Genomic DNA, 24,029 nt, shown 5'->3' on the forward strand with positions numbered 1-24,029 from the left:
TTTACTTTATATAACTAGCCACTTTCTTCTTTGGCATATACAAAGAACACCAAAGATGCTGTTTTAATATATTGTATTTTCATTATTACATAACATATAAGGTCCTTATTTATTGTTTCTAACCTTAAATTTTAGTTTATCTGATATTAATAATTCCACTCCAACTTCTTTTTGTTTCATTGGCTTGGTATCTCTTTCCTCACTACTTTATTTTCAAGATTTCTTTATTGCTTTAACTATATTTCTTATAAACAGTATATAGTTAAGTGTTATTTTTTTAACTCAGCCTGAAAGTCCCTGTCTTTTAATGGGAAATTTCAACCTATTCAAATATAGTATCAGGACAGAGACTTGATTTCAATATTTTTATGATTTATTGTATATTGGTTCTTTTTAAAATTTTCCTTGTTTTTTCATAGTAATCCCATTCCCCTTTTTATTTGGAAATCTTATACATCCTATTCAATTAATCATTAACTCTTCTATTAAGATTATGCTTGAAAGTAATAACAAATCCAACCTATATCTTAAGGAAAATAGTATAGTGAGTGTGCAAGTGTGTGTGTGTGTGTGTGTGTGCATATAGTGTGCTATACTTGAATCTCCTTAAGTATTTGTATTATTTTTCTTATCAAATTGTTCCTTGTCTCCTCTAGCAGCTCTATGTGTTCTGTTTATTTAATCGCTGGTTACTGAAAGAGTTGGACTTAGCAGGGTTAGCAAACAGGAAGCAACTTTATTTTTTCTAATGATTTTTCTCATTGCTAATCCTACAAAATTATTGTGTTTACCTATTCCTCCTCATCCCTGAAATGATATTTCTGTCAATTTTCATAATTTTGCCCTTTTTCTGTTACAGTCCTGCGTGGCTGGCCACTGTCTGCTGCTGGGCCCCTTTAGATGAGTTATTACTTTTCTTAGTTGGCTCAGGGAAGTACAGGTCTGTTTATTGCCATGTCTAGTAACTAGAGTACTGTTGAGTGGTGGAAGGTAAAGTCTAACCCATTATGGAATGGTGCTTTAGAAGCAAGCAGACCACAATCCCCTGGTGAAGCATCTGAGGGAAAATTCACTGATCTCTGACTTCCCAGTGTTCTCACAGGCTTGGTGTTTCCTTCCTGGCCTCTTGGGACCAGTGAGACCAGAAACACTTTTATTAGACCAAAGGCAATCTTTCCCTCTGGTAATCCAAAGATCCCAACAGCCAGCTGGTCTCAGGACACAGCACAACCTCCGTCATTGCCTTGTGACTCAGAATCTGGTCTCCAGGGCCATAGTCAGATCTCAACATCAGAAGAGAAACCATGTCTAACCTTGCACCCTGCTGCTTGACGATCTCAGCAGCTGTCTGGCTTAGAAGATGACAGATGGAAGCTGAGAGTAGAAGAGAAAGGTACTGAGCTTAGGTCACTACCTTCCCAGAATCCACTGCTCCCAGCTGTCCAGTTGTTTTAATGGAGAATTCTCAGCCAAATGGAATTGTTAAGTTGATTCAGTTCTTCCTAAAAGATAAAGCTCACAAGTTCCAGCAGAAACTTCCAAAAACAACTAACATAAAAATCTTCAGTTCTAATCTGCATCTACTTTGGGCTAAAGTTCAAACACTGTAGTTAGGTCCAGCATTTAATTTAGAAAAGATTGGAGTGAGAGACTTTTGGGAACATCTTTTGAGATGTTATATTAAGAGCAGGGGAAAGGGTGAAGATACAAAGGGAATTTTTAATGAATGCTTACTATGCTCAAGGCACACCACATTAATTTTTTAACACTGAAAATAATAATACTATAATAAGGTACTGTCCCATCTCAAGGCAAGGATACAGTAACCCAAGGCTCAGACAGTTTACATTGTTTGCTCAAGTTTAGTCATATCTGCCCACATTTCATTACCTTATAGTGAGTATCATGAAAAACTACCATCATTACTTGTGCTATTACTAGGTATGTGTTCTATTTCTTATTGTTTTTATTGTTAGTGATTTAAAAGTTTGTGTTTTATCTTCTGAGCCAGCAGGGTAGTTAGGGATACTGTTTTGCTTTGCAGTGAGCCTGGGAGGAGGGAAAACGAGGATGGGGCGGGAGTGGGGAGTGAAGAGAATGGATGACAGCAAGCCAAGAGAACAAGAGGATCAATCCTTATTTGCTGGAAAAGAGACACATGACTTCAAAACTTTGACCTGCTGCTGTTGCTACTCCTCTAGTAACCAGAAGAAAGGTAAAGAGCCAGGATGCATGTATGCATCTCCTCTACCTCCTATATACCTGAGCCCATCACCCTATCTTAAAGCTCTTGCCTTAGATAAAAGCCCATCATCTTATCCATCACTCTTGCTCTTCCCTCATTTACAGAGTTTCCATTTGTACTTCCCCATCCCCTTCCCCACCTCCATTTTCTCTCCTTGCCATTCTATTTTAGAGCCAAAACCTGACTCTACTTGGAAAGAGGTGCCCAAGAGGAGCATTGATGGAGAACAGTAAATAAAACCTCCAGTCTGAAGTGGAAACAGAAACCTTGAACATATTTACGTCCTTGCCTTTAAAAGTTTCCAGAGACCCCCAAAGCCTTCCTCTAAAGGAAATGTTTCTAATTAAACTTACTTCTCCTCATGTACTAACAGTTCAGATTTAAAAAAAAAAGTTTAAACAAATGGATTAAAAATGAAATTTTGAAATACAACTTCTTGAAAACAGTAGGACATGGTATCAAAAAATTTTTAGCTTATTGTGAATAAGTTATTCTTTTAAATTATTTAACAATTCCAAAAAAAGTCAAAAGTATACTTGAAAAAGGCATTGTATAGGAATGAGTTCAATGTCTATTAACAAAAAGCTATTTTAAATTTGACAAAGTCTTTTTAATTGCATGAATCACTAATGTAATCCTATTTTCCAATGATTATCCAAAATGTTGATATATGATTAATTCCACATGCATCAAGTTAATGGTGCATTTGTCTTATTTGATATTCAATTATTGAGCAAGGTTATTGTTGCTGTTTGGCTTCCAACAGCAAATTTCCAGAGATGGTGAATGCCATTCTTGGTCCCAAATCACACTTTACTGTAGAAATGCTGATGATTGAGGAATCTAATTGAGTTCATAAAAATTCATGTATTAGTCCCTCTTGTGGATAATTATTTCCTAATTTTGTCCTTTTGTTTACTAAAAATTGTTGGCTTTTCTTGAACAGATGACTGTTGATTTATAATTGCAATTTCTATGTTATGCTTTTTTATACCATCCACTAGAATATTATTTAGGTAACAATTTCTTCTATGATCTTGGAGCTTCACTATTTTCTTTTTGTTACCTAAATATTGCTGTAAAACAATATTTTTTGAGGGGCCTAATTTTCACTTGACTAGTTTAACAAATCATCCAAGGGTGTTACATTATTTAATTTATGGACTTTGAGTATATTTTTTAAAGGCTTTAAACAATATTTGACAGGTAAGGTACTGAATTTGCTAATTGGTTTTACTGTAGAAAACATTCTTTCAAAGTTGCCATGTCTAGCACTCATTTCTTGAATAACAGTTTTATCAAGGAAGCCCATAAAATTTTTTGTTAGGCTGGAAAAAGTCTGTGAGAAATTATAGAATTTACTCCAGGATACGTTTTCAAATGTCTTCTCACTAGTTTTCTTCCTTAGCTTACTCTCTACAACTCTATGGCCCACATCAACAGATATTGCTTGTATATTTCTTTTCCATGCTGTAGCCATAATCCTTTTAGGTTTGGAAGGAATAATAAATTGATCCCTAATTAAAGATTTGAGGGTTTCACAATTTCTTTCTAAGACAAAATCTGCTCTTTTATGTGGGTAAATGTTTTCATCTTCCATACGATGGGGAGGAAGCCGATTTTTTGTCAAAAGTAACATTTGCACATATCCAGTTTCATGGAAAATTATGGGATTTGTGTCATTTTGTTCCTGTGGATTAAAGAAAAGAGTACTTAGTCATCAGTCTAGTGAGACAAGAAGGCTACATATATTTTTAAACGTGAAAATGAAATGGTAAAGTATCCTAAAAATGACTACAGAGACGTTTTTAATGTGAACAATAATGGTAGTGAAACACACAAAAAAGATGTGCTTATATGTGGCACACTTCCTTCTCTTAATATTCTGTCAAGATGTTAGGGGTAAAATCTGAACTTTTGGCCTATGAAAATCCTTTCTGAAATAAAGTGAGATATGACAAAATAAATACATTCCTTAAATGTCTGAGATGTTGTCATTGGAAAAATAGGATCATTGGTGGGATGGGACATTGCTCTGGCATTTCTTAGGTTTCCATGTCCAGAAATAAAAGGCATACCAAAAAATGAATTGAGTCAAAGGTGATAAGCCAAATTTAAGCCAAAATTAAAGTCTGCATACCGTTATAAATAATTCCAAGCATCTAAAAGTATCTTTATAATATTATATTTATTCTGATACTCCAACCCTTACCACAATACTTAGCACATAAAAAGCACTCAATATATATTTGTGTAATAATATAGCCAAAGTAATAGATTGACTTAAAAATAGACTATTTTTGTTACAGGAATAGCAAAATTTGTATGAATGAGCTACTTATTAAACTCTTTCCCATATTTCCATTATAGGGCAAAAAGATTAACTCCAAAGAAACAGGTCAAATATGCATATTATCAGTTTTTACTTTGCAAACTTTAAGTCAGTGATTGCTACCTTTCTTTTAGAAAGACAACTCAAGACATAAGAAACCAGGATCATCTAATTGTACATCAGTATACTTAGTGAGAAAGGTATATTATTGCTTATAATTACTAAAAAGATAATGAAAGATCTGGTTTTCCAATCCATTGGGATGTCAGTGATACCTGTTTAGCCACAGTAGTGAGGATTTGTTCTATTTTTGGTCTGTCCAATGCCTCTGGGAATTCTCCACCTTACAAATCTCTGTACTCTTACATAGAGGCAGAAACTAACTTTATTAGCCTTCCTTGAGGTTAGGGCACAGGCATGTGACCCAGGCTCTGCCAATCAGATACACCTCAGATAGTCTTCAGTTCAGAGAAAGCAAGCACTAAAGGTAGGCTATTTGAAAATGACTCTAGTGAGAATGTAGCACATATATCTGCTTTGAAAGGCAGCAATAGCAAGGGTCTTAGAAATAGCATCTCCTGCCCAGCATCAGAGTCATAAACTGTGTAACAAAAGCATGGGTCTGGGTGAAGCAGTCTAGGGTTACAAATGGGTGACTCCTAACTGGATAGCTCTCAGGCCAGATCGTCTCTCCAACCTTCCTACAGTCTCTGTGAGCTACCAAATAGCCTTAATGTATGTATTTTCTCATTCAGTTAGCTAAAATAGATTGTTAGAAAAGTGAAAAGCAATGCAGTCATTTAAAAAATACAAAATCTGTTTTATATTTCTTTTATAATCAAGAAAGTTTGACAAAGCCTTTTTCATAAAGAAAAACACAAAATTTTCAGTTGATGCAAAGGCATCCCCAGTTTTGGGTTGGCAGTTCTAAAAAGAGCACTAAGAATCTAAGGGTGGTTGTCACTTTGTAATGCAAAACCGAGAAGTAAAAATAATTTATCAAAGATTCTAGTCACTAGAATGTAAGATTCCTGCAAGTAGTACTTACGCACATATTTCCTGAACAATAGTAGGTATTATTACCATGTGAGAAGTTACTGTCTTTGCTGGACTAATGTTGATTATCTTGGCATTTGGCTTTTTTAATTCATCCTCAAAGCATAAGGGGAGCAAGCTTTTCTTTCTTGTTGAACAATATTCACTTAATTGGTCATTTATGATGGTTTTGTTTTCTTTTGTGCTAAAATCATCCATCTGTGGGGGAGATTTTCTTCTGAAAATGAGCACAAGTTCAGCATAAATAAAGGGTTGATTCTAGTTTGTCAGTTCTTGCTTGTCTCCCCGATCCCCGAAAGTCACTGACAACATCTTCCCCAAACTCTCAGCCACACACTTTCAATCTGGCAAGAGTATTCCTTCCTGCCTTTTTGGGGGAATTAGCAAAAATGGGGGGAGAGGAGTATATATATATGTAAATATATATATATATATATATATATATATATATATATATATATATATATGCGTGCCTCTTTGGCTTTTGAGTGGGGAAGATGTATCTTATGTAGATTGAGAAGAATACCGAAGATAAAGAAGTATTTGCCACATCCTTTGTTGAGATTCTGGGAAACAAGTGTTTTGCAAGGCAGCTTCCTGACAACATAGGGTGGCCCCAACTTTGCTAACAGAATGCAATGGCATGGTATGGTTATAGTCAGAAAGAGGATATAGTTTTCATTCCATATTTCCTATGGTTCACATGTGACATAGGACATTGAGTTTGGCTTACCAAAGTGGTTGCTGTGTCAGGGGTGAGGTAACCCACATCAAAGGCCTGGCACAAGTGAGGCATGGACAGTCTAAGGACAGATGAAAGTCATGATGGAGGCTCAGAGGGTTCTACCATAGTAATGAGAGTTGAGAATGGAGCCTATTCAAGTTCAGAGAGAATAGACCATATATTCATGAACCACAGACGTCAGCAGCCACAGAACACCTAGAAATGAGACCAGCAGTACAAGGACATTGACCAAAATACTTGCTCAAGTACCTTTTCCTCAATGTCACAAAGTCCAGTGAGCATCTCATTCACATACTCAGATAACCATCTTAAGAAAGAAAGAGAAGGACTGGAATAAACTTAAAGAGGCTATACATTATTGCTCCAAAGTTTAAAACATGCTGGATTAATATGATTTTACTCAGAGTCTGAGGATCTGGGAAAGATCAGAACTTTATACAAAACTACAAAGCTATTTTTCTTAAATCCATATTGTAGTAAAATTAATCTTGTCTATACAACAAAAACACAATGTATTCTCTCCATTCATTTTCCCATGTTCTTCTTTCCATTTGCCTGTCAACTTGAAGCAGATAGAGCATGTGCTCAAGGTATGAATGTATAATAGTAGGATACTCTTAGACCAGTCACTGGATTGTAGTATGGGCATAAATAGGCCCATACTATAATAATAGGCCCATACTGTAAGTAATAATAAGCCAGAATAAATTCATTCCAGTCCAGTAAAAAATAAAACAAATAACTCTTCCTATTAAAAACATTGAACACAATAAAATATGAAAAATGTTAAAATAAATTACCTTTTATTGACAGAATCTTCTAAGTGACCAGCCAAATCAGATGATTCCCTAGGTTTTTTTCCAGTTTGAGCTGAAATTATAAAAGATTTTCATATATCATGGCATTTAGAAAATACCTTCTATAAAATATTTTACAGTGTAAAATAACAATAGAAAGCTTCCAGTATAGTGCTTGATCTGTACTAGCTACCCAAGTTAAGAATTTCTTAAGTGAACAAGATAGAACTGGAAACAACTGCAGCCAAGGATCTATTTGGCTCAGGCAAATCAAACATAAAACTGGCCTTGGAGATTTTTGTGGAAGAAAGACATTCTCAAATTTTCAAATCTCTCTAACACGTAAGTCATTATTAGCCAGTAGGAAGCCTCAGATGGTTAAACACTGTTGGTAAATGGGGAGGTTGGGTAGCACAGGTCAAACAGATCTTGCCACCTAGCAGGAAGGAAGTGTCTAGGGTTGAACTCTTCCAAATATGCCTGGTGGACACTTCAATATTTCCCTACTTTCTTTGAAGTGCTCCCAGACACATATGATGTGAGCAGTAAATTCAACTTTTCTCTTGTCCTGAAGTAGTTTGTATTCTAGTGCAGTGCTTCCCAACATTTTCCACATCATGGCAAACATACTAATTAATATTCTTTTATACAGTACACTGAGGACAAACACTTGAGTATTCTTGTAGCCAGACTGACATAAGGCCAACCCTTGCATTCTTGAAGGCTGAAGGATGAGTATTTCAGCATAACAGGTTACCACAGAAGCTCTATTCTAGAGAAAGGAAATAGTCAACAAACAAGCAAATAAACAAACACAAAAATACATAAAATAATTTCAACCACTTGTAAGTATTATAAAAACATATACCCATGGTACTTCACCTATGGTGGCTATAGAGGCTTCTCTCAGGAGGGCATATTTGAGTTGAAGTCTGAGAAAGAAGAGGCAGCCAGGTGAAAAGCTGGGCAAACAGACTACTAGACAGAGGAAAACAGCAAGTGTAAAGGTTTCAGTGTGAAATCAGCTTGGAATGGTAAAGGAGCTGAAGGCCAATGTTGTTGGAGTGTAGTGAATGAGGGGGAGAGTGGAGTAAGATGAGACAGGTAGCAGGAGCCAAATTATAGAGAGCCACATAAGCCATACCAAAAACTTAAGACAGTATTCTGATTATAATAGAGGTGATTTAGAAGGTATTAAGCAGAATAAGAAAGTAGTTCGATTTATGCTTCAGGAAGATCACTCTCTGTGCTCTGCTCTGAGCTCTGCTGGCTTCACAGAATGAGTCTGGAAGTTTCCGTTTCTACTTTTCTGGAACAGCTTGAACAGAAGATGTATTTACTCTTCTTTAAATGTCTGGTAGAATTCCCCTGGGAAGCTATCTGGCCCAGGACTCTTGTTTGTTGGGAGATTTTTGGTAACCGATTCAATTTCTTCACTGATTATGTCTGTTCAAATTTTCTATTTCTTCCCATTTGAGTTTGGGTAGAGTGTGTGTGTCTAGGAGTTTGTCCATTTCTTACAGATTGTCCAGTTTGTTGGCATATGATTTTTCACAGTATTCTCTTATAATTGTATGAATTCCTGTGGTGGTGGTTGTGATCTCTCCTCTTTCATTTCTGATTTTATTTATTTGGGTCCTTTTTCTTTTATTTTTGAGAAGTCTGGCTAGGGGTTTATCCATTTTGTTTAGTCTTTTAAAAAAATCAACTCTTAGATTCATTGATCTGTTCTACTGGGGTTTTTTTTTTTTTGGATTCTATATTTTTTTATTTCTGCTCTAATCTTTATTATTTCTCTTCTTCTGCTGGGTTTGGGGTTTCTTTGTTTCTGCCTTTCTAGTTCTTTTAGGTGTGAGATTTGGTTATGTATTTGGGACCTTTCTTGCTTCTGGAAAATACAATGTATTTTCTTCTTAGGACTGCCTTTGCTGCATCCTAAAGGGTTTAATGCCATGTTTTCATTTTCATTTGCTTCCATGTATTTTTAAATTTCTTCTTTAATTTCCTGGTTGACCCATTCATTCGTTAGTAGGATGTTCTTTAACCTCCATGTTTTTGGGGCTTTCCAAATTTCTTCTTATGGTTGATTTCAAGTTTCATAGCTTTGTGATCTGAAAATATGCATAGTATAATCTCAATCTTTCTGTAACTGTTGAAAGCTGTTTTGTGACCCAGTATGTGATCTATTTTAGAGACTGTTCCATGTACACTTGAGAAGAATGTGTATTCTGCTGCTTTAGGATGAAAATTTCTGAATATATCTGTAAGTCCATCTGGTCCAATGGGTCATTCAAAGACGTTATTTCCTTATTGATTTTCTGCCTAGATGATCTGTCCATTGTTGTAAAAGTGGACTATTAAAGTCCCCTACAACCATGGTATTGTTATCTATAAATTTATTTATGTTTGTGATTAATTGATTTATATATTTGGGTTCTCTCACATTGGGAGCATAAACATTTAAAACTGTTAGCTCTTCTTGATGGATAGACCCCTTAATTATGATATAGTGCCTTTCTTCATCCCTTGTTACGATCTTTGGTTTAAAATCTAGGTTGCCTGATACAAGTATAGCTACTCCACCTTTCTTCTGATGTCCATTAGCCTGATCTATGGTTCTCAATCCCCTCACTTTCAATCTACAATTGTCATCTAGTCTAAAATGAGTCTCTTGTAGGCAGCATAAAGATGGCTCTTGCTTTTTTTTATCCATTCTGATACTCTATCTTTTGATTGGGGCATTTAGTCCATTTACATCAAAGTGATTATTGAAAGATATGGATTTAGTGTCATTGTGTTATCTGTAGATTTCTTGCTTGTGGTGATGTCTCTGGTCCTTTGTAGTCTTTGCTGCTTTCCACTTACTGGGTCCCCCTTAGAATCTCCTGCAGGGCTGGTTTAGTGGTCATGAACTCCTTTAATTTTTGTCTGGGAAAACCTTTATCTCTCCTTCTATTCTGAACAACAGCCTTGCTGGATAAAGAACTCTTGGCTGTATATTTTTCCAATTCAGCACTTTGAATATTTCCTGCCACTCCCTTCTGGCCTGCCAAATTTCAGTGGATAGGTTTGCTACTACCCTTATATATCTACCCTTGTAGGTTAATGCCCGTTTGTCCCTAACTGCTTTCAGAATTCTCTTTGTATTTTGCCAGTTTCACTATGGTATGTCATGGTGTTGACCTGTTTTTGTTGACTTTGGAGGGAGTTCTTTGTGCCTCTTGGACTTGGATGCCTGTTTCCTCAGCTATAATTTGTTCAAATAAACCTCCTGCCCCTTTCTCTCCCTCTTTTTCTTCTGGAACTCCTATGATAAGGATACTATTCATTTCATTGACTCCCTTAGGTCTCTAATTCTCCCCTCATGGTCTAATAATTTCCTTTCCCTCTTTTTTTTCAGCTTCATCACTTTCCATAATTTTATCTTCCGATTCTCTCTTCTGCTCTTCCGTCCTGTCACTGCATCTACTTTATTTTGCATCTCAGTTATAGCATGTTTTAATTCATCGTGACTAGTTCTTAGGCTTTTGATCTATGAAGCACTAGATTCTCTGCTGTCTTCTACACTTTTTTCAAGCCTGGCTATTAGTTTTATGACTATTATCCTTTTCATATATATTTTTTATATCTGTTTTGAGCAATTCTCTGGATGTCATTTCTCCCTGGAATTTCTTTTGAGGAGAATTCTTCCGTTCTGTCATTTTGGCTAGGTTTCTGTCTTTTACGTGTGTTAAATGCTTGTTATGTGTCCTGCACCTGTGAGAACTACTGTATTATAAAGGGGTCATACACTGCCCAGGGCCTGGCACTTCAGGAAGTGTTTTTGTAGTGTATTGCATGCACTCTGTTGGCTGCTCTATCCCACTGGTCAGTCTTCTACAAAGCTGCTTCTTACTTATAGTGGCAGATTGTTTAGACCTTCCACCAGACGTGCTTTGATTTGTTCATTGAAGTAACCCAGGAAGAAAGGAAAGGGCCAGGGACCTGATCCCATACAAAGAGAAAAATGAAAGGGGTGAAGAAAAGACCAAGCAGAGAGAATCAAAGAAACTATAAGGCTTAATCCAGAGAGAGAGAGAAAGGAAAATAAAGGAAATAGAGAAAAGGTGTGAAAAGAATAGAGTAACAATGCCTGATTACACAGACAAGCAAAGCACAGAAAGAAAGAATATATATTTTATATATAAAATAAGAATTGACCAAAAATCAAATCAGAAACTTTGAGACTGATTCCAAAGGGGGGAAGAAAGAAAAGGGTAAAAAGAAAAAGAAGAGAAAAAAGAAGAGAAGGAAAGAAAAAAGAAAAAAAAGGAGCAACAGTCTAACACACAAAACCACAGGACAGTTATCTGTTGGTGCCTGGGACTGGTGGTTGTGCTGGTCTGGAGGAGAGGCCATCTGGTTCCCTCTTTGTCAGTCTCACTTGACTAGATAAACAGTTGCCAGGCTCAGAGGGGTGGGGTTTGGTGTAAGTGGGTCCCGCCTCCACTGGGGGCTGCTGTGCTGCTCCCTGAAGCCCCATCCTGTTGGTGATGGGGAGAAAAATAGCGACACCCCAATCTCTCCTCCCCAACCAGGGGGATTGCCCTGCTCCACAGTCTCCCGTGCCTCCTAGGCACTCAGCTGGGATTCAAAACCCCATGTTTTAAAGGATCCCACACTGCACAGACCCAGTTCTGGGGTAGCACCAATCTGCCCTGTAGATGTGGCAGGTGCCTGCAGGGTCTTTTGTCCTTGGGGGGGGCAATATACACTCTTCCCCCAGTACTCAAGGGAGGGCACTGTCCTCTCCCTATGCACCCCTGAGGTCGCTCCCGTGCCCTGGGGCTAGCTCTCCTCTCTCCTCCCAAGGCATGCTCACACCGCTACAGCAGCTTCAGTCTGGAGAAAGCCACGCACTTTTGAAAACTCCGATCTTCAGCTCCTAAGGCTGTTTGCAAAGTAGAGACTGGCACCGATTATATTTCTCGTTCCCCAGTCCCTGGTCCCGAGAGATTTTTCTCTTGTTCCAACACAATACCGCAATCCACAGTTTCTCTCTCTCTCTCTCCCTTTTGTCTCTCCACAGAAGGGGATCCCTGCCCTCCATGCCCACTCTGTTTTATCTCCCCCAATTCACATACAGGTACCTCTGTCCCGCCAAGCTGTCACCCTCCACCTCTGGAGATTTTTCTGTCACTCCGAGGATAGATTTCCTGGGTGTTCCAAGTGTTCTGACCTTAATACAGCTAGGTTTGAGGGACAAGGGAAATCCTGGTCCCCCTACTTCTCTGCCATCTTCCTCCTCAGATTATTCTAGATTATTATTAAATAATTTTCTTTCAGATCACTTCAGATATAATAGATTATTTTGGAGTTTTTGACTTTTGCAGTGTTAATCTTTTGCTTTCTTTTTAACTTAACTTTATTGAAGTATGATTTGCATACAATTAAATGCATGCATTTTACATGTATAGTTTGATGAATTCTGATAAATATATATATATACTTATATAAGCATCAACAAAATTGAGACTTTGACTATTTCTATTATTTAAAGATAGTTTTCCTATGCCCTTTTGCAGCAAGTTCATTCAATTTGTTCTGTTCTCTTTTTCAAACACATTGTTTATCTCGGTGTTGGATACCTCAATATACTATCTTGTCTGATCCAGTCATAATTCTGTCCCTTCACGTTGCATTCTATGTGATTTTCCTAAACTTGCTCTTCAGATCTTTGATTTGGTTTACTCCAATGTTTATTCTACTCTTCACAACTTTTAATATAATTTTAGGTTCTGCATTATCATTACTCATTACCTTAAAAATATTTTTATCTCTGAGGCGCCTGGGTGGCCCATTCGGTTATGTGCCTGACTTATAACTGATTTTGGCTCAGGTCATAATCTCAAGGTATGTGCACTGACAGCTCAGAGCCTGCTTGGGACTCTCTGTCTCTCCCTGCTCCTCCTCCACTATCTCTCTCTCTCTCTCTCTCTGTCTCTCAAAATAAATAAATAAACTTAAAAAATATTTTTAGCTCTCACAGCATCATTTCATTTTTGACATGTATCTTTTATATCTTCAAATCTTATTTCACAGAATCCCTTATGTTCTTTAATCTCTTAAACATATAAAAATATTATTTTCTAAATTTCTCCTGTTTCATGGGGTACAATTTCTGTCAGAACGTGACCATAGCTATCTTTAAATTATCTCCTTTATTTGCTATGTGATATTTAATAAGCCCCACGTTCTTGTTTTTCCTACTCACCTTTGAATCCGGACACTTAAATCCAGGTTTGATCCTAGTCCAAATATAAAAGAAGTAAATTTCTTTGGCTACTCTCCCTGCTTATCCGGATACTGTTAAATTCTCCCCTTAGAAATTGACAGGCAAATTCACATGTTGTTACCTTGTAAGTTCAGGCATTCAGCTGCCTGAGCTGCCTGGTGAGGGAGCCGGAGCCCTGAAACATTATGGGGAAATTTGTTCCTGTGCACTGTATGTTTTGTGAAACCTCTTCATGACTCTAATGAGGTGGTGATGGTGATGGGTGATCTGGTGAAGTGCCACTTGGGTTAGAGTCCTTTACCTCTCTCTTGGGGTAAGCAATTCAGTTTGAGGAGACATTTAGTCAAAGAAAGGCCTCAAAGTTCTTAGAGTGTTTTATGGGATCATATATTTTTTTCTTTACATAATTGTCTTTGTGGCTATTATTCACACTTGCAAAGATGGTTCCTAGGAAATTGCATCTTGTCTCTTCTGTTGTCAACTCCCCTTTCAAGACCTTGCTCCTCCAAGTTAGGAGGTTTTCCCCCCTGAGTCCATATGAAGCAATACTAGGAAGCCAAAGAAAGAAAGGGCTAAGTATGGTCATCACATTTCTTTAAAAACACTGCTAACACAGACTTGGACTGCTATTGACTTGCAGTGAGGAAAGGGATCCCAAAAGGGAGGAATTTCCATCTTTCTGTGACCCATCATTAGTAACACACCCCTTTTCTTTGAGTATTTGGGTGGTGGGGCTAGGGAGTGGTATTAAAAGAAGAATTTTCAGAATATCTTCTACTGGCTTTTTAAATACTCTTCTTTCTCTTAGGAAATGGAATTGTGAATCAACTTCTGGAATCTTCTTTCAAACTACTTCATGTTGTAATATGTAGTAGATTTCCTTTCAGTTTGAGATAAAATGTCTTAGTTTCAATTTAATGAATTTTTCTTGTCTATTTTTCTTATTTTTGTTATTCATTTTGGCCAGGATAAATTTGTATTTATGTTGCCAACTTTCCCAGAAGTCTTAATTTGGGACTTTGATAAAAGAACTGTAATTTTTCTTCTGTAGAGAGACTCAAGAAATTTTATAAAGGGAAATTTGCTTTGCTGAAAGAGTAGAACAGTCTGCCCCGCTGTTAGGAAATACTTCAGAGGCGACTTATGTGGTAAACAGAGGATTGCCTACTCAATAGTCCCCTTTCTCCCTTTTATGCTGACAGAGCTCTGATTTTATTTATCTTTCTCCAAACAACCATATCTTCCACAGGAGGCTGGGCTCCTTCCTCACCCAAGGGAGTGAATCTTTAAATGATCTAAGCCTGTGCTTTTAAAAATGTGAGCTATAACCCATCAATTTAGACACTAAATTAATTTAGCATACTTTGACCAACATTTTAAAAAACAAAATAGAACAGCATACAGTGTATTACTTGTGTCCTTAGTAACAGCTGTACAAAACACTAAAATACTGCAATCAAAATTCAACTAACAGAGAAAAAGACAATTAGGACACCATGAAGCTAAATCTTCTGCTCACTCTATATATCATAAAATATATGTGAAATAGTTTATATACAATATATATATGTATACACCATGTTTAAAGCTGGAAAAACTTACCTAAGCTGATAATGATTTGTTGGTTAAAATATGGGTGCACTAAGCTATTCTAGTAAGGAGACACCAGGGAAGGTCTGCTGGAGGGCTTTGAGGAGCATTTTCCTCATTTTTACAAAGGAAACAAAGAGCTTTTCTCTTTTTCAGTGGATGTTGTTAGCCATACAAGTTATCTTGAATAGCAATCACCATGTTGTACAGCAAAACTAGGAGGACAGGCTACTTACTAAGAAACTTGAGAAAAGACAGAGGGACCAGGTATATCTCATCAAGACTCTGAATTAACCATGCCTGGAACTGCCTTACTGATAGACTTCTTATTTGAGATATAAACATCTTTATTGTTTAAACAATATATAGTCAGATTTTATTTTAATTAAAGCTGTATGTCTCCTAAATATTAAAGATGAGTAAGAATCTATCAGGTGGAAAAGTCAGTTCTGAGTTATAGAGGCCAGAATGAATCATATTACACTGTATTTGGAACAGACTGTTCACAGTGACTAGAATCAGTAAGGAGAAAGAGACAAAATAGAAGGCTAGAAAAATCTTGTATACCATAATAAGCAATCCAAATTTTACCATTTTTGTAATAGATATCATTCAGTTATTAAGTAGGGAAATAATGTGGTGATAAGATAAGATATGATATTCTTTAAAGATTTTCTTAATGCTTTTAAAAGTTAGATACAGTTAATTCTCAGCAATTTCAATATAAACACACAATGTGTATACCTGCAAATAAAGCAGAGTCTTTTTCCTTCTTATAAGCCTTAGATTGAATCGTGGGTATAGGAGAAATGGTTGTAGAACCTAATGTTCTTCCATGCTCTTGTTTATTCTGTGAATAAGATCATGAAAAGGCTTAGAATTTTTTTTTTTTACCTGAACATTAGGAAAACTGGAAAACTATCTCAGAAATTATTCCTCTCTATGTATATTGATAAATAATTTAAATCTGATTATTCACACTTGGAATATATAATTATAATAACTAACAGCTGTATAGTTCTTTAATTTATTCTTATAAATAATAAGAATTGTAATTCTTGTAATTGTGGGGAAGTGGCTTTGGAACTGGGAAATGGCTAGAGGCTAGAAGAGCTTTGAGATGCATAGGAGAAAAACCCAGTATTTCCATGAAGGGAATTTAAAGGAGATTCTGGTGCGAGTTCTCTAAGATTCTTTTACCTTCTTAAAGAATACATAAAGGGGCACCTGGGTGGCTCAGTCAGTTGAGCGTCTGACTTCAGCTCAGGTCATGATCTCACGGCTTGTGAGTTTGAGCCCCGTGTCGGGCTCTGTGCTGACAGCTCAGAGCCTGGAGCCTGCTTTGAGTTCTATGTCTCCCTCTCTCTCTCTACCCCTCCCTGCCCCTGCTCACACTCTGCTTTCTCTCTCTCTCAAAAATAAATAAACATTAAAAATTTTTTTAAAAAGAATACATAATCAAGTACAGAAATGTTGGTAGATCTATGGATGGTAAAAGCCATTCTCAATGAGGTCTCATAGAAATTAGGCACATATTATTGAACAATGAAGAAAAGGTTATCCTTGTTATAAAGTGACAAGGAACTTGGCTGAACTGTGTTTGTGTTCTACTGTTTTGGGAAAGGTAGAACTTGTGAGCAATGAAACTGGATATTTAGCTCAAATTTCTAAGCAAGCATTGAAGGAGTGGCTTGGTTCCTCCTGACTGCTTGTAGTAAAATTCAAAAAGAGAAAAACGAATTGGAAGACTGAACTGTTAAGCAAAAATAAATCAGAACTTAAGGATTTGGAAATTTTTCAGCCTGTCCACATTACAAAAAATAAGAAAATTTTCAGCATGTCCATGTTTGAAAAAGAACACTAAGAGTGTGGTAGAATGACTATTTGATAAGGAGATTGGTATGGGTGTGAATCACACACCTAAATAGATATCCCAACAGTGACACTGCCAGTTTGAACTGAAGGGGATGGAGATGAGACAAAAATGAATGAAATCTGTTGGACTTCTTGGGTTTTACAGGATAGGACCACAGAGCTATTCACTGCAAATATGTGCTATTCTTCAAGACAGGGAAAGAATGACCCTGAAGGCAATTCAAAAATCATCAGAGCTGCCTCCTCAGTTTCAAATGGGGTTACTAATGTCTCAGTTTCAACAGGCCAAAGAGCCTCCACTCAACACCTTTGGGGTAGGGCATCCCAGAGTCTTGGAGTCATGACCCCTACCTGGCATGCTATAGAGGCAGGACCTCTGCCCCAGTGGTTCCAGAAGAATATGCAGCCAGAGAGAATTATTCTTGAGTCTTAAAATCTTAGGAAGTTTACCTTGCTAAATTTTAGACTTGCTCAGGACCTATCACCCCCTGTTTCCTTTTATTTCTCCATTTTGGAAAGAGAATGCCTATCCTGTGTCTGTCTGACCTTTGCATTTTGCAAGCACATATACTGTTTGGTTCTAGAGGTTCACAGGTAGAGAGGAAATTTGCATCAGGCTGAATCATTCCTTGAGTCTCACCTATATCTGATTTAGATACTATTTAAATAAGACTTTGGATTTTAACAATAACATAAAAGTCAGACATCGGTAAAATAATTTAAGTGTTCCAAAATTCTTTTATTGTCCAGAATGAGGATAATAATAGATTTTGAAAGGTTACATGTTGTAATTTCTAGAGTGATCATTTAAAGAATAGAAATAGAGTACATAACTTCCAAATTGATAAAGGGGAAAAGTGAAACTTAAAAAACTCAATTCTAGAGAAAACATGAGAGGACATAAAAAGAAGTATAAAATCAACAGGGCAAATGAAAGAACAAAAAAATAAAATGGCAAAATTAAATCCAAAGATATTAGTAATTGCATTAAGTATAAATGGACTAAATGCTCCATTTCAAAGACAAAGAGTATGATAGTAGATTTTTAATTTAATAGTATGATGTTTATGAGAGATAAATATAGATTACAATGTTACAAGAAGGTAATAAAATGATGGAAAAAGATATACCATGCAATGGTACCCAAAAGAAAGCTGGGCAACTACAGCAATATTAAATAGTAAGACAATTACTTTATAATGAAAAAGGGTTCAATTCACTAGAAACATAATTTGAAATATTTATGTAACTGATAACATGGCCTAAACTATATTAAAAATCTATAAAGCAAAATTTGACACTGCTTAAAATTTCAACAGTAGAATAGATAATTTGGGATATACGGTTGATCCCTGAATAACATAGGTTTGAACTGCATGAATCCACTTACATATGGATTCTTTTGATAGTAAAATACTGTAAATGTATTTTCTCATCCTTTTGTTTCTCTTAATAACATTTTTCTTTAGCTTACTTCATTATAATAATATAGTATATAATACATATAAATACAAAATATGTGTTTATGTTATTGTAATGGTTTCTGGTCAACAACAGGCTAATAGCTGTTAAGTTTAGGGGAATCACAAGTTATATGTGGATTTTTGACTGTGCACTAGAGTCAGTGCCCCTAACCACCCTGTTGTTTAAGAATCAGGTGTACAGTATTTTATTTTATTATTATTATTTTTTATTATATGAAATTTATTGTCAAATTAGTTTCCATACAACACCCAGTGCTCATCCCAAAAGGTGTACAGGATTTTAATGATGGAGAAAATAAATTAAGAAGAGAGACTAAGGAGTAAAATAGCAGGAAAACAAGAGATATGGGTTCCCAAACCCCTAAGAGGAAAATTTTAAGAAGGAAGGAATGATTGACCAACTATACTTGTTATTAAAATGTGGAAGAAAATAAAAACAGAAAAATATTATTTGGATTTAGCAGTGGAGGTCATTGGTATTCTTGATCAGTGCAGCTTCAGTAGGATGGTGGAGGCGGAATCCAGACTGTAGTTGTCTGAAGTTTGAACAAAAGAGGAAGTAGAGACAGATGAAGAGTATCAGAGTAATGAGGCAGTATGGAGCAATGTGGAGTCAAGGAGCCTTAACCCAAAGGGATCGATGAGAATGATGCAATCGAATAGTTTTTTTGATAATTCCAGAAAAAGAAAAAAAAAAAGGCAACACAAAACACTCAAATTCTCTGAAGATGTGGAGAATTTAATGGGTTTACAGTAAATATTCATTTGTTCATTTGGTTTATTATCTGTCTCCCCACCTTATCCTAAAACATAAATTGAGGGCAGATTTTTTTCACTCTTGTATTCCCAGCACCTAGAGACTGACACATAGTACGTGTGTAATAAATATCTGTTGGGTGCACAAATTTTCCTGGTAAATTTTTATTACACTTTCTTACAATATTATAAGTGCTTGTTCCTAGCTTACAGACTCCTTAATGTTCTAAGAAAGTAAGTTCCTTTACACTTTCTGTAAATAAGTTTTTATTAAGCAAGATGTCCATACTTGATTGATTTCTTTTTTTTTTTTTTTAACAATAAGGAAACTCTTAGGGTAGAGCTGAAAGGAAACTCAGAAGCTTTCTTTCAAGAAAAATAAATAAACATAAAAATATATTCTTAATTTGTGAACTGCATAAATTGTCCATTCTGATATTTAACGTCTCTACTGCTTAGGAAAGTCTTTATAGTTCACTGAAATCTTTCACACTGCAGTTATACACCATATACTTTCAAGAAAATTCTTTCCACAGAGACATCCAATGGTCAAGAGCTTTTAAGATATACATTAATAAATAATAAAGTATATATTACAAGCAAAACCACTCATTAATAAGTTAAAGGAGAAGTAAATATGGTACGCAGAGCATTACCTATTGACTTGCTTTCTTGATTTTTTATATTTGTTGGTACAAAGTGTGGTCTTAAATTTAATGTTTCAAAATCACTCTTTGTAGGTTCAGGCTCATTTTTAAAGGAGACATATCTAGAAAAAATAAAATTAATCTAAGTTAAAGTAATCAGAAAAATCTACCAAACTAATCTAAAAAATAAATTTTGAGAAATGTGGTGAAATGCAGATTAAATGTTGTATTAGTACTATTATAGTACAAAGTGTAAAACGTTGGTACTAAGCCAGAGATGAAAGTATTCATGATAATCACTTGAAGTAGAGACAGATAGTAAGCTACTGTTGTCATAGGATTGAGGGCACTCTAGGAAACTATAGTTCACAAGCTGATTAACCCTTTAAAAAATATGCTGGAAATTCATTAAATGAGATATTGGAGACATTGTCAGACCTGAGTCAAAGTGGTGGGACCCAGAGTTAGGGTCACTTCAGATACCAAAATAATATACTAGATAGGATCACAGCGTTTATTTACCATACAGGAAATTTTCTCCACTAAATCCTTTGACTACTGATAGTATGTAATAAAGTTAATAGTATTACATAATTCATGATATTTCTGACCTCTAAATGCTGGGGTAATCCATGACTCAGTCTTCTGACCTCAAACACTCACCCTCAGTTGATATCTAATCTCACATCTTCACGTATTATCTATATGCTCATGTCCCTGAGATTTATAAATCCAGGCCCTCAAACTCTTCCCTGAGCTCCAGATTTATATATCCAACTGCTACATGACTTCTGCAGTTAGGTATATCATAGGCATCTCAAACTTAACACATTCAAAACCAAATCTTTGCTTCTGCTTTCTTCCCAATCGTTGAGGCTTCCCCATCTCCATTCAACCAAAGGCTAAAGCCAAAAACTTGACAATATCTTTGATTTCTTTCTCTCGCTCCTCATTCCCATCTGTTGGCAAACCCCACTGGATATTTCTTTGAAATACATCCCAAATCAAACTACTTTATTTCTTGTTACTTCTACCCTAGTCCAAGACACCTTCATCTCTCATCTGAGCTACTTCTATGTGTCTCTCACCTTCTATCTGCTCTCTCTGCTATCACTCATCCCCTACAGTCTATTCCTAATGCAACCATGGTGGCATCTGTAAACTATAAATGTGATTGCCATTTCTCTCCAAATGTCTCCTACTGGACTCAAATAAAGTTCAAAATCCTCACTCCAAGACAGAAACTATCCCCAGTTCTCATGTTTCTAAGTAGAGGAACTTCGATTGAATGTCCTTTCAGGCCTCTCTGTGCACCTCCCCAAGCCCCACCTCCACATGGAAGCAGAGTGAATTTTCCAACTGTTTGGTTTGAGGAAAGGAATTTAAGCTCCCACTTGAGGACCTTGGTACTTGCTCATCCTTCTGCCTGTAACATTTCCCAGTGATTGCCAAGGGTTACTCCCTTAAGTTATAAGAGAGCATTTTGTAAGACTCTGCTCAATTTCCATCTCTCCACAAAGGTTTTATCCTGCCCCTTTCTCTATTTAAAATAGTAACCCCTATCAGTCTTAATTCCTTTAATTTACTATCATTTTCTTCATAGTATTTATCACTAATGGATTGACATTAAATATTCATTTGTTCATTTAGTTTATTATCTGTCTCCCCACCTTATCCTAAAACATAAATTAAGTGAGGATTTTGTTCACTCGTATTCCCAGCACCTAGAATAGGGACTGACACATAGTACATGTGTAATAAACATCTGCTGAGTGTACAAATTTTCCTGGTAAATTTTGACTAAACTTTCTTATAATCTTATAATTTCCAATGAGATTTTAGTGTATTCTCTTTGGATTTTTCAGTAAACATTCATTTAACCTTCATAAAACATTTTATCTATTCCTTTCAAAACATTTATATTTTTGTATTATGTTCTTGTTTAATATCACTGGCAAGCACTTCTAGAATAGTACAGTATATTGGTGAGAATGGGCATCCTTCTGGTTCTAATTTAAATGGAAATGCGTCAAGGCTTCCATCCTAAGGATGAAGTTGGCTATATAGTCTTGTTAAGGAGTAATTTTTTTTTATCCTTATCTTACTAAAGTATTTTTCAAATACGTTTACAGAGACTATATAGAGATGTTTGGATATGGATTTCCTCATGGTGAACTAGAGAGTGTGGACTTTGGAGTTGGACCTTACTTTGCATCTTGACTCTACGTGAAGTTCTGCAGAATACTGATTTCCTCTGAATTTGTCTTTCACAGGCCAAATGCAGTAATAGCTATCTTATAGGGTTAGTACAAGAAATACGTAAAATAAAGTTCAGAAGTTGCTTAGCAAAATGTTTGGGACATAAGAAGAGGTCAAATTTCAGTTCATTTGTTTTATCCTTCACTGGGCTGGTTTATAAGATTGATTATACACAAACTCTGTCCACAACTGACCTTGACTTTCCTTTCTAGTTTATATAGCCTCTTGTCATATTGTTTTATTTCTTAAAAACTTTATTATATGGATTAATTTTAAGGATTTAGTTGACTAATAACTAAAATATAAATCCTGATGCCCAGAAGCAGATAGACTTATGGGATAGATAAATGGGGTATAGAAATAGAGTTCTTTTAAGCTCACAGGGACCTGGATAAGGGTGTTCTCCTACTCATTGAATAATGAGCCTAACGTATTTTACCACTCATTTTGCAAAGGAAGGGGAGCAGGGTGGTCACAGTTTCTGTCATTCTAGCTTCTTCCCTAAAAGTAGGTGTGAAAGGTCTGAGATTTGACATTACTTACAAGCTAATGAGTTAGGCTGCCACAGTTTGATCTATGCTCGCAAAGAAGTAGACTCCTGAGTCAGAGACAAAGGCCTATTTATTACTCACCATGATAGGAATAGCATTTTCTGTATCAGTTCTCTGAGCCTCTATTCCACAGGGCAACAAGCAGAGGGCCAGAAGACTTCTGCACACATAGTGCGTTGTTGCAAGAGTGGAACCCTGAGCTTACAGAACCCAAATTTTTTATAATGAATAGTAACATACCTGCTCTTGCTCAAAGAAAAGCACTACCTCTTTCAAGGCTATTTGTTATAGAAAAATCTTTGAGAAGCTAGGAACAAGGTAACCAGTGCCTCTTCTCATAAGATGTACAGAAATATAAGAGATCCATGGAGAATTTTTTTCCCAGCAGCAGGAAGAACAAATGGGAGGCTAAGAGCCTAAGAATAAAAATTGAGTTCCTAGCACTAGATTCTTATGTAATATAAATACTTAAACTTGGATTATAAATTTTATGGTTTAATTCACTAGCATAAAATCATAAATCTTCTCTTTATAAGTTGTATTGGTTTTGAGCTGCTTGTAATTTTTTTAATTCATCCACCTTCATTCCCTCTTTTATGGTCTTATATTTAGAAAAATACCCTGTGAAATTATATCCTGCTGCAGTTGAGTTAAAGGAATATAGGTAAAGGCCTTGATTTCGTGCTGCATGGGCTGGAGTTAAAGGAAGGTTACTGCACATCCATGGAATGGATATGAAATGGCACTGGTGCATAAAGGGAAGAAACCCAAGAGCAGGACACAGCTCAGATGGAAGTATGGGGATTGCTTCAAAAGCTGCCTCTTCCCAAATAAGAATCTGTTATGGATAACTTCCCTGCTTTGGAATGTTTTATGTTTTTACAGAACAGCCACTGTGAAACGAAGGTCCAGAGCTTTCGTTCTGGTACCATGGAAGAATTCTAAATACATTTTTTGTCATAAAGACATCCAGTTTGTATCTTTATTTTAATTATATTTGATTTTAACTTGCATAAAATATTTCTCCAGGTAAATGTCTCAGAAAGAATATATAGGTGGATTACCTTCTAGTTTTTCATATCCAAAAATTTCTCTCTTGTTCTCATATATAAATGATGATTCATCTAAATAGAGGATTCCTGGATTGCCATTCTGTTCAAAAGTTTAAAATTGTTTATTGTTTTATAGCCTCAGAGATGCAGATGAGACATATAAAACTCATTTGACTTCCTTTCCTTTGTAATTAACCACTATTTTTCTGCCTTTGGACTTAAATAATTTTACTGTAAGTCTAGCAGTTGGTAACCCTTTTGATCTGAAAATTCAAGTCTGTCTTCAAAAAAAGGTCATTTTTCCCTAATATTTCTTTATGTCTTTACTATGTTTCTTACTTTCCTGATTTATATATTAGGTATATA

General features: G+C 36.0%; 1 protein-coding gene across 1 annotated transcript in view; it reads right to left on the reverse strand.

Annotated features, from left to right (window-relative positions):
- Positions 1–2,837: 2,837 nt before the first annotated feature.
- The window catches only part of CC1H1orf141 (chromosome C1 C1orf141 homolog), a 35,090-nt gene continuing 13,898 nt past the window's right edge, over positions 2,838–24,029 (reverse strand). Inside the window, exons 4-7 of the mRNA XM_042997532.1 lie at positions 19,811–19,923; positions 7,179–7,248; positions 5,661–5,847; positions 2,838–3,935 (exon numbers count right to left, since the gene is read on the reverse strand). Coding sequence (XP_042853466.1) covers positions 3,363–3,935; positions 5,661–5,847; positions 7,179–7,248; positions 19,811–19,923 — 943 coding nt within the window. The 3' untranslated portion in view covers positions 2,838–3,362. The remainder of the gene's footprint in view (positions 3,936–5,660; positions 5,848–7,178; positions 7,249–19,810; positions 19,924–24,029) is intronic.

Source organism: Panthera tigris, chromosome C1 (genome assembly GCF_018350195.1).
Source record: "Panthera tigris isolate Pti1 chromosome C1, P.tigris_Pti1_mat1.1, whole genome shotgun sequence".
NCBI lineage: Eukaryota > Metazoa > Chordata > Mammalia > Carnivora > Felidae > Panthera > Panthera tigris.